The sequence below is a fragment of the Colletotrichum abscissum genome (assembly GCF_030869225.1).
Source record: "Colletotrichum abscissum strain IMI 504890 chromosome Unknown Scaffold_22.1, whole genome shotgun sequence".
In the NCBI taxonomy this organism is placed as follows: Eukaryota; Fungi; Ascomycota; class Sordariomycetes; order Glomerellales; family Glomerellaceae; genus Colletotrichum; species Colletotrichum abscissum.
In genome coordinates, this window is record NW_026850121.1 from 428,942 (window position 1) to 444,448 (window position 15,507).

Genomic DNA, 15,507 nt, shown 5'->3' on the forward strand with positions numbered 1-15,507 from the left:
GGTTAAGTAGCTATAATTAATACTTATTAAACCCGTTACTAAGCTAAGGTATTAAGTACTATTACGGGATTATTTTAGAAAAAGGTCCGTATATATATATATTACGATACTTTTAAGTACTTTTTATAAAAACTCTATATATTAAATAAATAACTAAATTTAAGTTTATATAAAAAGCTATTAACCCCCCGACGGAGCAATCCGCTAGGGCCGTACCGTATATTACGTATTAGGAAAAACTGGGTATATTGCGCTCTATACCTAATTATTAATTAAAATAGCTCCTAACCTTCCGCCGCTTTTAGCTATTTAGAGAGCGAGCTATACTTATTCTAACGTATATAAAACTTCTTAATACTAGCCCGTATAAGTAATTAAATCCCGTATTATATACTCTTTTTTATTAAGGGTTAGGGGACCCCTTATTATTACGGCTAGCTAGTCGTAGTAAGTATATTAGTAAAAGTTAAGGCTACGAATACTAAATAAATAGTATCGTAGTTATAAATAGCTTCCCTAAAGCTATATTTATAAATCGTAAAATAAGTAAAGCTTTAGTAATTAATTATAATCTTATTAAAAGGGGTTCTTAATAAAAATAGCTAAAAGCGATTATAAAATCTAATACTAAGTTAATTACTAAAAAAGCTATAAAAAGTCTATCCTTAAGCCTAGCTTAGGTTTATATTATATATAAATCTTATTTTTAAATATATCCTTTATTTATATATTTACTTAACGGGCCCTATATCCTAATTATACGGGCCCCGTATTTTAAAAAAACGGGGTTTATATCCTTAATATATAAACTTTTTTATCTCTTATTGTTACGTAACTTATTTTATAATTCTTCCGTTTTATAAAAGTTATTTTATATTTTTATACTCTTATATATATAATATACCGTAGCTATTGTAAGCCTACGGGGCAGGCCCTAGTCTTAGTTATATATATTAAGTCGTAATATTAAGTCTCTTTTTTAAAAGTTTAGTCCCGTAGACCTATAAATAAGTTATCTATTCCTAAGTTAGGGAATCGTTAAGTATTTCCTTAAAATATATTAATATAATATTAAATTAAATTAAAAAATCGAAATCTCTAATAGCTACGTCTCGTTATAAATTATTACGTATTATTCGTTTTTTTAATAAAAGTATAAAAATAATACCTTATTTAAATTATTACTCATAAGGGGTCCGTTATTTAGTTCTTTTTAATTCTAAGGTTTATAAAATATACTATTATTTAAGTATTTTATATAATACGCCTGCTAATGCTATTTATACTTATAAATATTACGTTTTTATTTATTAAGTCTAGCTAACTAAGTATAGTTAGTTAATTAATAATAAAGTTTAATCGTTTTAATTATAAAAAAAAAGTAAAAAAGTTATAGTTTTAAAAAAGGGCTACGGAGTTATAAAAAAAAGCTAAGGCTTATTAATAAGCTTAGGCTAAGTTAAATAAATCGTTATTTAAGTTAAAACGTCTTCGTTCCTAAAAGTAAATAGTATTTAAAAAAAGTTAAATTATATTAAAAAAGTTTCCTAAGGGTTTTAAAAATACTTTTTTAGTAGCTTATAAAATATAGGCTAATGGTATTTTTAAAATTATTAATTAAGATACTATAATAGCTAAGAGTTCTAAATTTAATTTTAATTTTAATACTCCTCGAGAAGTTATTAAGAGTTCCGGAGGTTTATAATAAGTTCTTATATATTTTTTTTATATCCGTAGTTTTTCTATTTAATAAAGAATTTTCGTATTTTATTTTTAATTTTATAGTTAATAATTTATTTAACTTCGTATTCTAATTAGTTTAGTTTAATAATAATATAGTTTTTTATATATAAACCTCTCGGTATAGGTTTAAGTAATAAGATATAAAAAACGGGATAATATCGTATTATATTTAGTAATTTTAATTCGTAATTAATTAACAAGACTTTTTTAATAATTTTAAAAGGTCTAAGTTTTTTATAATTTAATTTATTACTTAGTCGTTTTGTTTTAATATTATAATAAAAAAAATAAGTACTATCCCCCTTTTTTAAAAATAGTCCTCTAATCCTTAATTTATCCGCGTTTTTTTTTATATATTATCGTACGAACTTAAGGTTTAATAAAGCTTATTTATAGATCTTTTTAAGTTTATTTACGTTTATTATAGCTTTTATAATTTATAATCCTTATTATACTTTTCTATATATTATTAATTAAAATCCGTAGTTAAAGTAAAACGAGAATTCTCTCGTACTTTTACTAATTATATTATTATATACGAACTAAGCTATTAATAAAAATACTACTTAATTATCCTAATTATAATTTATATAATAAGGGATTTTTAAAACTTTAAAATAAATAGCTTATTTTTATTAAAAATAATTTTTTTTAGTAAACTATAGTTCGAAAGTATAACTTTAGTAAATATATATACTAGGTCTTTTATAATACTTAATTCCTTATAAAAAATAAAATATATAAACTTAGTAAGTCGATCGACTATAATTAAAATACTATTATATTATACTTTAGTAAATAGTTTTCTAAACTTTAATAGTTTAATAATAAAGTCCTATATAATTAATTATTATATTTTTATTAGTAATTATAATAGTTATAGCTCGTTATAAAGCTTATATAGACTATTTTTACTTTTTTTATAAGTTACGTAATCCTTAATTACTTTTATAATTTTAGTACGTATAGTAGATTTATTATAATACTAACGAATCTATTTTTATATTTTAGTAATTCCTTAGTAGTTATATATTAATATATTATAAATTTTTATAATAAGCTTAAGGGTTATCTTTTTAATTAAACTAGTATTAATCTTTTTAACTATTATAAAGAGCTTCGTAATTAATATAAAGCTACTATCCTTTTTTTATTTAAAAATAACTTATATTTTTTTAAGGACCGTAACTTTATAATTAAGTCTTTTACTAAGAGCGTCTACTCTACTATTTTCTAAACCTTTTTAATAAATAATTTAGAAATTATACTTAAATAGGAATTCGCTCTATTTTACTTATTATTTATTTAAGTTCTTATTTATTATAAAGTTTATAAAGTTCTTATAATCTATATAAACTATAACTTCGTACTTAGTTCTAAATAATTATAGTTTTTATTTTTAAAATACTTCGATAATTATTATTAGTTCCTTATTATAAATTTACTAATTTAATTTTACTTTATAAAATACTTTAAAATAGAAGTAATATAAGTAAAGCTTTTCTTATTTATCTTATTATCCTAGGACTACTCCTATAATAAAGTTTAAAGCGTTAGTTTCGACTTTAAAAAGTTTTTAGGGGTCTAGGATTATAATAACTAGTTTAAAAACGACTATATTCTTAATTTTAATAAATACTTTTTTATATTTAGGGTCCTAAATAAATAAGTTATCCTTTTATATTAAATTATTAAGAAGTTTAATTATATTAATATAATTTTTAAAAAATTATTAATAAAAGTTAATAAATCCTAAAAATCTTTATATATTTTTAACGTTCTATAGTATAGGCTAATCCCTAATTACTTCTATTTTTAATATTTATATATAGATTTATCTTAATATAATAGTATATTTAAAAAAATCTACTTTTTATATATAGAACTCGTACTTAAAGGGTTTAGTATATAGCTTAGCGTCTTAAAGTTTCTAAAATACTATATAAATATACTTTTTATATATTTTAAAATTAGAGGAAAAAATAAGAATATTATTAATATAAATAATAATAAAAATATCGATATACTCCCGGAGTACGTAGTTAATTATTATTTAAAAAGTTACTAAAGTATTAATAAGTTTAAAAGGTATAACGAGGTACTTAAAAAGTCCTTTACGAGTTTAGAATACCGTCTTCTACTTATCTCCTTTTTTAATTTAAATCTAATTAAATACTTCTTTAAAATTTATAATAATAAACTAGTTAGCTCCGTAAAATAGATCTTTAAGCTCGGTAATAAGTAGTAAGGGGTAGCAATTCTTTTTTATAATTTTATTAAGTCTTTTATAGTTAATAATAAGTCTTAATTTTCTACCCTTTTTTAATATAAAAAATAAGGGGAATTTAGTAAAAGAATTCGATAATTAAATATATCCCTTCTCGAGTTTCTTATTAATATATTTATTAAAATACTCTTATTCTTTTTAATTTATTAAGTATATTAAATAAAACCCGGGTTATATCCCTTTTTTAAGCTCGATTTTTATATCCTAATTACTATATTCTAATAATCCTATTTTTTCGGGTTCTATAAATAGTTTTATATATATTTAGTACTCCTCGGGTATAGTTTAGAATTATTACGATCCCTAATCGTTAATACTAGTTATAAACTTTTTAAAGCTTTTTACCGTTTTAATAAAAGCTATATATCGTATTTATTCTCGTTTTTCAAAAGTTTTTAAAAATCCGTTTAAACCCTTTTTCTTAGGTCGTTTAGTAACTAGATTTTCTTAGAGGACCTAGTTAGTAATCTAATTTATTTATAGGTTATACTTTTATAACTATGAGATTCCTAAAATAACGTTAATATTTCCTATTTTTATAATATCGTACTATAGTTATTTTTACTAGTTATTAATATATATCGAGAGGTATACGGTTTTTTAATTAATATATCCGTAGTTATAATTAACTCGTTCTCCTTTTACTATTTATAATTAATATAAGTTATCTTTTTATACCTATAGTAAGTTAAGTTTATTTATTATTCTTAGTAAAATATAAGTTTTTTATATATTATTATTAATAATAGCGTTTAGTCCTTATCTATAAATATTAAAATTAACTCGTAAATATACGTCGTTATATTATTTAGTTATATATAAAAACTTTTTTTTTATTTTCGCTTTTTATTATTTTTTTATAATTAGCTTTTTTAGTTTTTTATTATTTACTTTTTCAAATAGTTCTTTTATTCGTATCTCTTTTAATATTCTTTTTATACCTTAGCCTTTTTAATATAATAAATTTAATATTAGTTATATCTATAATCTTCTTATTTTATATATTCGCTATTAAGGTACTTTATAAAAAAGCTAAGGTCTAGGCTAAATATTACTTTATTATTATTATTAAAGCTTAGTAATATCTAACTAGGTAGCTAGTCTTTTACGTAAATATCCTTAATAAGTTTATTATTACGTTTTTATAAATAAAAACGGCTATTTTACTTATATACGAAGTACTAAAAGTATTTATTATCTAAATATTTTACTTAGAATAATTCTTTATAAAAGAGATCTTTAGGGTTAAGTAAAGAGTAGTTTTTATCTATATAGGGGGTTATTATAACTTTTTTATATTTTTTAATTTTATAGAACTAAACGGTTTAGTTATCTTTAAGTAAATAAATATATTTATATTATAGTTCGTCGTCGTCCTTTTTAAAGTTAGTATTATTAATACTAAGTAATACCTTATAATTAATTTTTATTTAAATACGTCGTTAAGTAACGTTACGAGGTTCGTTTAAATTATAAAGTAATTTTATTTTATTAAAATAAAAAAAACTAGTTCCTATTTTAATATTTTTTTTTTTTAAAATTAAAGTTAATTTTTCCCTCTTTTATAATTCCGAAATTAAGAGTTAGTCTCTTAATTATTTCGATCTTATCTTTATACGAGAGGTCTTCGAGTTATTTTTTAATTTTATAAATAAATTTTTTATTATTATTTACTTTTTATATTATATAAATAGACTTAGTTAGGATTTTATTTAAATCGAGTCTTTTTTTAAACTTAGTAAATTATTTTAGTTTATATAGTTTTATTATATTATATAAACGAGACTATTTATAATTTTTTTTATATTAGGTCCTCTTTTTTTAAACTTAAGGAGCTACTTTTTTATATTAACTAAGTATTTTTATTTAATTCGTCCTTTAAAAAAGTAAAATATATCCTTTATAATAGAGTCCGTTTTAGCTTTTTTTTTTATATTTTTATAAATTTAAAAGAGCGTAATAATATATTTAATATTATTTTTTTTAAAAGTATAGGGTTAGTAAGTAAATATCTTTTTTTTTTATTATTATTACTAAAGTTCTAATAAATAATATAGTATCGTATCTAGATTACTCCTTATTTTTAGGTTACTTTAAGTATTATTTTATTTATTCCTTATTATTTTAGTAAGTAAAATAGTTATTATCGTAATAAGCCGTTTATAAGAGTTATTTATAAAAAACTTTTTTATTTATAATATTAGCTCGCTTTTTTAGGATAGGTTAGTATTAAATACGCTTAGGTTATTAATAGTTTCTAGCTATATATCTTAGTTTATTATAGTTATAATACTTAAAGTCCTTTTTTTAGCAAGGTTATTCCCTTTTAATAATATTAAAGTTTATTAGTTTACTATAATATTTTATTATAGTAATTATTAATTTATACTTACGTTTATTATTAAGTTTAGCTTAGTTATTCTAAGTACTTTATTCTTTTTATTTAAGGCGTTATTTATAGAGTTAATTATCGATCTTAACTATTATATTAATATAATTATAGAGCTTATTTAGTCAGTCTTATTAAGAGAGGTTATCCTTAACTTCTTTTTTTAAGCCGTAATAAAAGGCTACTATAAGTACCTTATTACCCTAATTAAGTTTAGAAATAATTTATTTAAATTTTAATATATATTTACTAACTAACCCTTTTTATATAAGGGTTATAAGTTTTTATTTAATAATTCGTTTTTTATCGAGGTTATTAAAAGTTTTTTTAAGTTTTTTTTTGAACTTATTATAATTATTAAAAATCTTCTTAGTATTTTTATCTTAAATATTACGTTCGTTCTCGAGGTAATTTTTTATAAAAAGTTCGAACTAAGTAAGGGTATTTTTTTTAAAAAATAAAACTATATAATAAATTTTATTAGCTTTAGTAATAAAAGAGGTTCTATAATAACGTAAATAGGCCCTAGTTTAAGTAAGGAATCCTTAAAGAGTATCCGGGGACTTATTATAAAGTTCTAGTTTAGGGTACTTAGCTCTAAATATTAAAAAAAGTCGGGGTATTATAAGCTAAATATAAAATTACTCGTTCTTATTTTTAAATTTAAGTATTATATTATATAATTATTAAATAGTAAGTATAGTTACTTTAATAAGCTATACCGTACTATTATTATTAATAGTTAATATATTCGTATTATTTAGTTAGTTTTTTAAAAAGTAAACTTATTAAATAAGAATAATTAAAGTATTATAGCTAGCTAGTTATAATAAATATATTAATAAAAATTAAGATTATAAATACTAAATAAATAGTATCGTAATTATAAATAGCTTTTTTAAAACTATATTTATAAATCGTAAAATAAGTAAAGCTTTAATAATTAATTATAATCTTATTAAAAAGGGTTTTTAATAAAAATAGCTAAAAATAATTATAAGATTTAATATTAAGTTAATTATTAAAAAAGCTATAAGAAGTCTATTCTTAAGCCCAGCTTAAGTCTATATTATATATAAGTCTCGTTTTTAAATATATCCTTTATTCATATATTTACTTAACGGGCCCCATATCCTAATTATATAGGCCCCGTATTTTAAAAAAACAGGGTCCGTATCCTTAGTATATAGACCTTTTTATTTCTTATTATTATATAACTTATTTTATAATTTTTTTATTCTATAAGAGTTACCTTATATTCCTATATTCTTATATATATAATATACTATAGCTACTATAAACTTACGGGGCGGGCCCTGGTTTTAGTTATGTATATTAGGTCGTAATACTTATATATTTTTTTATATTTATAATATAGCTTTTATTAAAGGGATTTTTAGCTTTATAAAGTATTATTTCTAAGCTAGTATCGATATACTAAATCTTAACGTCTATATTAGCCCGGTTATTTATAATATTCGTATTATTACTTAGCCGGATTTTATACTATTAGAAAGTATTATATTACCCCTTAAGTATATTTATATTAATTATAATAGCTAGGGCGTCGAGGGGGCCTAATTTATTAAGCCCTAGAGGGGGGGACCTATCGAGGGGCATTTTTAAAAAGTCTTAGCCCGCTAGTTACTAACTATATATTAAGAGGTTCTTAACGAGTAGTAGTTTATATATTAATAAGTTTATTTAATAAATTTGTTTAGTAGATTTATTTAGTTTAAATAAAGAGTAGCTTTAGGTAATATTAGAAACGATAAGGATAAAAAGAATTTTTACGAGCTTTAGTATAAAGAGTAATAAATATTAACCTATTTAGCCCTTTTTTTAAAAACCTCTACGTCGCTATTAAAGTTCAGAACCTCTATAATTAAAAAAAGCCGCCTTTAACTATTACGGCCGATTATTATAACTAATTATTACGGCCGACCTCTATTATTAACCTTTTTATCTAGCGCTATTATATAATAAAGAGGGTAGCTTATTTATCCCGAATTATATAGTAGTTTTTATATTAAAATTATTATATTACGTTAAGCGCGTACTTAGGGCACATTGCGCGTATTATATAATTAAAAAGTATACTATATTATATAATTTCCTTTAAAAGCGTAATCCCGTTAAGGTCGATCTTTTACGCTTATAAAGCTAAAAAAAACTACTATATAAAAAGCTATTAAAAGAGTACGTACCTTACTTAATTCGAACTACTTATAAACTATTTTATTATTATATTTTTTAATAATATACTAAGGACGGTACTTTAATATTATTAAAAAAGATCTATTTATATTAGTTTTAATAACGCTTAGAACTTACTATTAGTAATAATACCTCTACCCCCTATTTAATCTTTTATAAGTCCGAGGTAAGGGTTATTTATAGAGCTCTATAATAGGTATTATAATAGTTATAGCGGGTATTAAGGCGCTTAAGTTAAAAAAACTAGCGATCGATCTAAGTACTTTTTTTAAATAAGAGCCCTTTATATTTAAATATAAAGAAGTTACTAAATATATAAAAATAATACTCGTATTAATATTACTATTATTAATAATATTTCTAATACTAAATAAGACTATTTTTACTTAATAAAACTTTAAAATTATATATAATTTTAATATATACGAGCTTAGTATAAAAATATAGCGGGGGTATTAGTAGGTCATTATTAATAAAATAATTAACGTAGTTAATAATAATATAATTAATTTTATAAGGGCTCCTCGGCTACTAACGCTTATAAAGTTACGATTTTAATTAATTAGTAATCTTATATAGTTAGATATATTATAAGATTTAGTTAATAAAGATTATATTTATAATATTAATTTTATAATAAAAAGTAAGATAAATAGACTTATTAATAAGTACGAGGCTAAAGTAAAAGACGAGGCTAAAGTAGAAAAAGTTATTAAATTACGGGCTATAAGCTATATAAAGTAATTAATAATTAATTAAGTAGTTAATTAAGTAGTTAATTAAGCTAATTCGTTAATTACTATACTTTTTATTAAAATAATTTAATTAACTATAAATTAATTAACGGCCTCTAATTAGCTTAACTTATTCGAATACTAACTACGCAAAGCCTAGCTTATATATATGCCCGAGACCGGCGGTCGTGTAGCGGCCGCAGCTACACTTAGTAGCAGAATAGCGGCAGCTGGTGGCAGAATATCATCGCCCTTGGAAAACCTACGTATCCGTAGAGCCTGGGCCAGATTAACCCGAGGGACGGAGAGTGAAGTGAACCATGGCTCAAGGTGGCCGGTATTCCGCTTTCCGATGAAAGGGAAAAGTTTGGTTCTTCACCACGAACAGTACAACCTCGCAATGTACGTTGCGCCAGAAGAGGGATAGGGGTAATCCGGGAGCAAATCGCGTCTACCCATCTCGGCTTTATTCCGACTCGGTGGATACCGACCAAGTACCGACGTTGCATTCTGCCAAAAAAAAAAAAAGGTACTGGCAAAACCGTAAGACTGAAAAAAAACTCGAATGGCAAGTCCGTAGAGCTGTGACTTTGCAGTGTATCCATCCGTAGTTCCGGGCACCTGCGGATAGAATATAGCAAAGACCGCATACCTTAGGGCCCGTCAATCGTCAACGAACGGCTCCTCGGGCTTGAGCACCGAGCAATCACCGGAGAGCCCATCATGGGACCCTTGAAGGTGATGACCTCTCCAAAACCCGGCCTATGGGTTGATGGGGCCAATGGAGCAGCGGCGAGCATAATCTGATGGGATCGTCAGCAAGCAGCCCTTCAAAAGGCATCCACCTGTATGTGACCCTCACCGTAGCCGCGTGTTTACTCAAGCGCTCTGCCCTGTGTTACAGGAGGAAATGCTCGTCACTGCTGTCCTCCTTTAACGAAGCTGCGATGGATATTCGTGCAAACCCCCGTGGTCTTGTCCAGCGGGGTTTCGTTTAGATTGCATGACCGTTTGAGGTTCGCTTCATCAACGGAAATCCCTTGGAGAGGTGTGGATAGTGGAATGGCCCATGGAGCCACCGATCGTCGAGTTCTTCTCGTCGAGGTCCACTGGCGATTTTCACGTCCGGCCTCTTGAGCCCCGCCGTTCCCAATTACTCAATCGGAAATGTGTAGCATGCATCGACAGACTATGTACTCCGTATGAAGAAGGCTCTAGGTGATACGTATAGGCCACTATCGATGAGTGCACTTCGCATGCGAGCCTCAAACACGTGTACATACGCCGTGGTACGGCCCGTTGAGGGTCCTCGATGCGCATGCAGCGCACCAAGACCGGCCAGGGCATCCGTACTCCGACATGTCACGACAGGCATGGTTCCACTTTCGACAAATGGGCGACACGCCTGGTTTGTTTGTGATGTATTCCTTCGTGGTTGATTATTATAGAAGTGGAAACCAAGTTGTACCAAGGGCGCTTAAAATTCGATTTGGATTTTTGTTGCTCATCTTTCTTCCATCAACCAGGGAATAGCCATAGCTATTTTGAGACGCCTACCGACGCGTCGAATGGTTGGTGGTCTGATACCACAGCTATACCACAGCTCGTCATCGTTGGACAGCTTTTGGATCCGTGACGAATGATTCTCGGCCAGCCTCAAAGGAGCCGGTAGAGGGCTTTTTAAATTTTGGCCAGGTATTGAGCTTCACACCAGTCAGTCGCTACTCCATCCTGTCTCGATATGGCTTACGAGTCGGTGATCTGTTTGGTTGAGTTGGTTAGCTAATTGCAGAACAGTGTAGAGCCGCATCGTTAACGTGGACGCCGAAATTAATTTCACAGCGCTTCCACCAATAGGCCGATATACCTTCCGAAGTAAACATTCGTAAGGTAGTCGTTGTCAACATATACAATATCACCCCATCAAAGGCTTCCACAGTCTGCTGCCAAACATGTTGTAGCCCTCTTGGCAAGCATTGTCCTCAACCGTCACCGAGTATGGAAACGTCTTTTGAGATGAGATGAGATGATGTAACAATGCTGACTGGTGGACAAACAAAGTCACGTCAACGACCAATTGAGAACCGCACCTTTTGCTAGTTATTCTCGAAAGACTAGAGGACAGGGCGTGCTGGCGCAGAACCTGGACCCGAGAGCTCGGAACCGCTATTGCAGGATGGCGTCTGGGATCGCATTCCCTGCCGGCCAGCTTCGCTCGGGAATTTTGTTGTTCATTGTTTCTCGCACCAGCTTCGTTTTGCTACTAGAAAGAGAAGGAGTATGATTGGAGGGAGCGGCTGTGACTCCGGCCCATGGCCGGGATGTGATAGATTGCCGCTGGACTGTGCCGCGGTCCTGTTGAGTGTCTTGCCAGGTCACACTTGCGCTGTCTGCGTGATCATCATGCCGCAGATTGCAATCGTATTCGGTGCCATTTGGGTGTCGTTGAGTGACGGGTGGTTCACCGCATTGAGGATGGAGTATCGACCAGGCAAGGATCTAGGATGCACATTGTGAGGCGATTAGCTCAGCCTGTTCTCCAACAGAAATTCGATGTTGCGCCTTTGCGCCGACGTTGGCGGCGCAGCAGATCGCCTATCCTCTTGACGCATTGTGATCGGCAGGCAAGATTCAACGGCGGTACCCAGCCATAGCCGCCCTGCGAGTCCTGACCGCTGCTGTGATAGCATGGGATCAAGTGAAAGGGAGCCAACTTGATGTAACCTCGCTGAACCTGTCCTAGAGGCTCCGGTGAACAGCACCCTGGTTTTCAGTCCTCTTTCTCCAAGATGTGCAGCGGTGGTCGCCACTAGAACCTCAGGAATGTTGCCCTGCTGCCTGCACGCCACTTGTGTGACAAGATCCGGCTATCCGTTGATGACAACCTACGTCAAACCTGGCTTGGTTGAAGGCTGAAGCCTACCGGATTGCGCAGGTAATCTGGACAAACCATTCTCTTTTGGCGCATCAACTGCCGAAAACCTGACCCAGACTGTCTATCAGGGTTGAACCATGCCAAGTTGATTTGGAGTACATTGACTTGCGCCATCCTATAGGAAAAGATGGAAAGATTCAGGTGCGTTGGGTAACCAGTCCCCGAGGCCCGTTAGTCTAGGTAGTGTGGCAGGGGTTGAGTACATACATAGAAATAGGCAATCAATCCATTTGCTTGTCTGGATGGGTCAAAAAATTGCCAATAAGCAAACCCTTGTTGCCGTTATGCAGCGACCTAGCAAAGACTGGGATGCCCGCCGAACCCCGTTGGATGCTCGACTGCTGCGCGTCAACACCGATGCCTGCCTGGCTCGTCAAACGATGTAACCAACGTCTATCTGTACGGAGTATGGCTGGACGATATCCGAATGCTTTCCGAATACAGTAGAACAACAGCGCGGATATGCGGTAGCTCCGACTCCAACTGTTTGCATCCCTCCATGGCAATTGGTACTCTGTAGGACCGCCAGAAGCATTCGCCCCGTTTGCTTGACAGAGACGTCGGTGCAGATAACTTGTTCGCAGAGAAATGGCGGCCGCCTCATGGCACTACAGTGCACTATCGTCCTGAGCTCCAGGCGATCGTTACACCGCCTCTGGCTTTGCTCTATTCGCCTCATTGTCGAGCCATGATCAAGCTCTGGCCTCTGACTGACAACTACGAGTAACTTCAGATGAATTCCATGTGCGGGGAAGACTCGGGTGACTCGAGCTCGAGCGAGTTAAATTTTGACCGTCGTGTCTAGACGCTAGGCCCTCCAGGCGACCAGAAGTTGGTTGCAAAAGTCCCTCCATATCACCGATCATGTTCGATTAAGGTTTGGCGCCGTCCATACCACCTGAGGTCTAGAGACTAGTTGATACCTCAGTCAGCAGGCAGAGGGTGCTTCCTTACATTGATCATTCCATTGCTCTGGTACTGGCTGGTCTTCGTCATGTTCCGGTTGAGCGAGATTTACTGTGATGCGCGCGCGTGTGTGTATGGTGTGTGAGCAAATGCACCCGGCTCTGGCTCAGGGCAAGGATTCGCCAATCCGGCAAATTGGAACACGACAAGATAGGAGATGCTTGGAATTCTCGCAGTGTGTCGTCCGCGGAGGCTCGGCTTCGCACACAGGCCCACTCGTCTTCCTTTCGTTGTTCTTCCCGCCCAGACTGTGAGGTTGTGACTCAGTTGACAGGCTTCCGCAGTCGTGGCTGACGCCGGGGTGAGTAGCGGGCAAATGCAGAACCAGAGTGTCGGGTCGTTAGTCCCAGGGGTCAAGGGTCGAGAAGCGTCATCACCGCTGCCAGCTCATCTAACCCCGACATCAGCCTCAGACATTACCACGGACCCCGGGATGTTTTGGTATGCAGCCCCGAACAGAAGCGGGAAAGTCGTGGAACCGAGCCAGCAACGACCAATCACCCAGCTAGGACCAAGACACAGCCCATCCATCGTCTCGGTCCAACACGACCATGCTGGAAAGAATCGCGAGTCCAATTTCGACTGCTAAGGACTTGGGCAAGCGTGCCACTGATTCTCTCATGGACCAGTGACTGTAACCATTCGGTGTGAGCCCAGGTAGGCGGCTCGAACGCCTCCACGCTTTTCCGGGCTGGGACCTCGCGGGACAAAGATTGCAGGGAACCCTTCTGGAGAGTACTTGTGCTAAAGGCGAACAGACAAAGGTGGCCAGGGTAGCTCCTCGACCGCCCCCATCTCCTGGAAATAACACCGCTGGTGCCGATCGGTCCCAGGCTATTGGAACCGTGGCTTCGGATGATTCGTACCCCTTGGACATGGGACCTCGACACCCAGGGATCGCGTCGGCCGCTGCAAAAGTGCACTGTGATTCGTTTATTCGCACTCGACTCCGTCTGATTAGCCTGGGAAGACTACATAGTAAGGCCATTCCGAGGCCCCTGTCAACGATTCTTGTGATGCCGTTTCAAGGAGGTTGGTAACATGCGCTGGAAATGGATCAAGACCCGTTTGCCGCTGTAGGCGGGGTTTAATGGCTGCTTGGTACCGTATAGGTGTGCCCAGGCTCCTGGGACCACATCTTGGACGTGTTGGGCACAAGTGGTGTCTCTAATGCCCAGGGATTTGCATCCGTATCTGTGAGGTAAAGGGCAATTAGCGCCACGCGAATACATGGCCGTGATATGGCCGTGGCCGTGAAGGAGTGGTATGCTGCCAGTGGTATGCTGCCAGTGGTACCTTTGATGCAAGGCCTCGTTGGTCCGGCGGTGTCGTTCTATTCATTGAGAGCCACGGCGATACACATATTCTTAGTCTCTCGAGTCAACGGATCCCTTTCCCATGTATGTAGAAACCGTCTGAGAACTCTCGTTTCTCGTGGTACGCACGACGGGAGCTCTCGTTCCAGAGTGAAACAAAAGGGCGGACGATGAGTGAGGGGGCCGCAGATAAGATCCAGTCCTTTGGTTCCGAAAGCCATGTGCTCATTGCAGGCTGGGATACAAGCAGGCATCGTGCCCCGGTCTGCACTGGTCGTCAGCCTAGTATTCAATTGGCTAACATCAGCAGCCTACCACTTTACACCGCTTTGCTGCAGGCCAAAGCTAGTTATTCGGATACGTGCTCGAATTCCGGAACTATCTTCAAGAGAGAACCAGTACTGCGGCTGGTGTGTCTCTGACAGCTCATGACGAATTGGACCACTGGAAGCTGTCTTGAAAAGGTCGTGTTTTGGTCAAGTCCTGCCTCCAGCAAGTAATGCTTTCGCGGTAAAGGCGCAAGATAGTTCTCCTCCCATTTACTGCGGTACGTAATGCGAGGTTGCGAACAAGGTGGTGTAAGACTCCTTGCAGGATTCGTCCGCGTTCCGGAAAAGTTGTTGCCAGCTTGGGCGAGGTAAGGGGGTGGAAGTTCCGAGAAGCTGGGTGCCACGACGTCATCCCTGCAAATCCAGGAAACGGTATGCACACGACGGTGTGGAACGTGGACATTGTAAGGATTTGGTAGATATCATTAAAAGCTCCGTGGACAGGGCCGTTACAGTAATCTGTACCATGTCAGGGACGCCATCCCTAGCCAGGACGAATGGGACTTGTGTAATGCTGGGTACCAAGCAGGCTGGCCACCGTGTGCGGAATTGAGGTTTCTCAGGACACTTACTTGTCGTGCTTGTTAAGGG

The 15,507-nt window shown here is 33.2% G+C and overlaps 1 protein-coding gene across 1 annotated transcript; it reads right to left on the minus strand.

Annotated features, from left to right (window-relative positions):
- Positions 1-2,347: 2,347 nt before the first annotated feature.
- CABS01_09327 (uncharacterized protein) lies at positions 2,348-2,497 on the minus strand (the record flags this gene model as incomplete). The annotated part of the gene is made up of 1 exon (XM_060542684.1): positions 2,348-2,497. A coding segment is annotated over one exon (150 nt), but the record flags the coding sequence as incomplete, so codon positions are not given.
- Between the last annotated feature and the right edge of the window lie 13,010 nt (positions 2,498-15,507).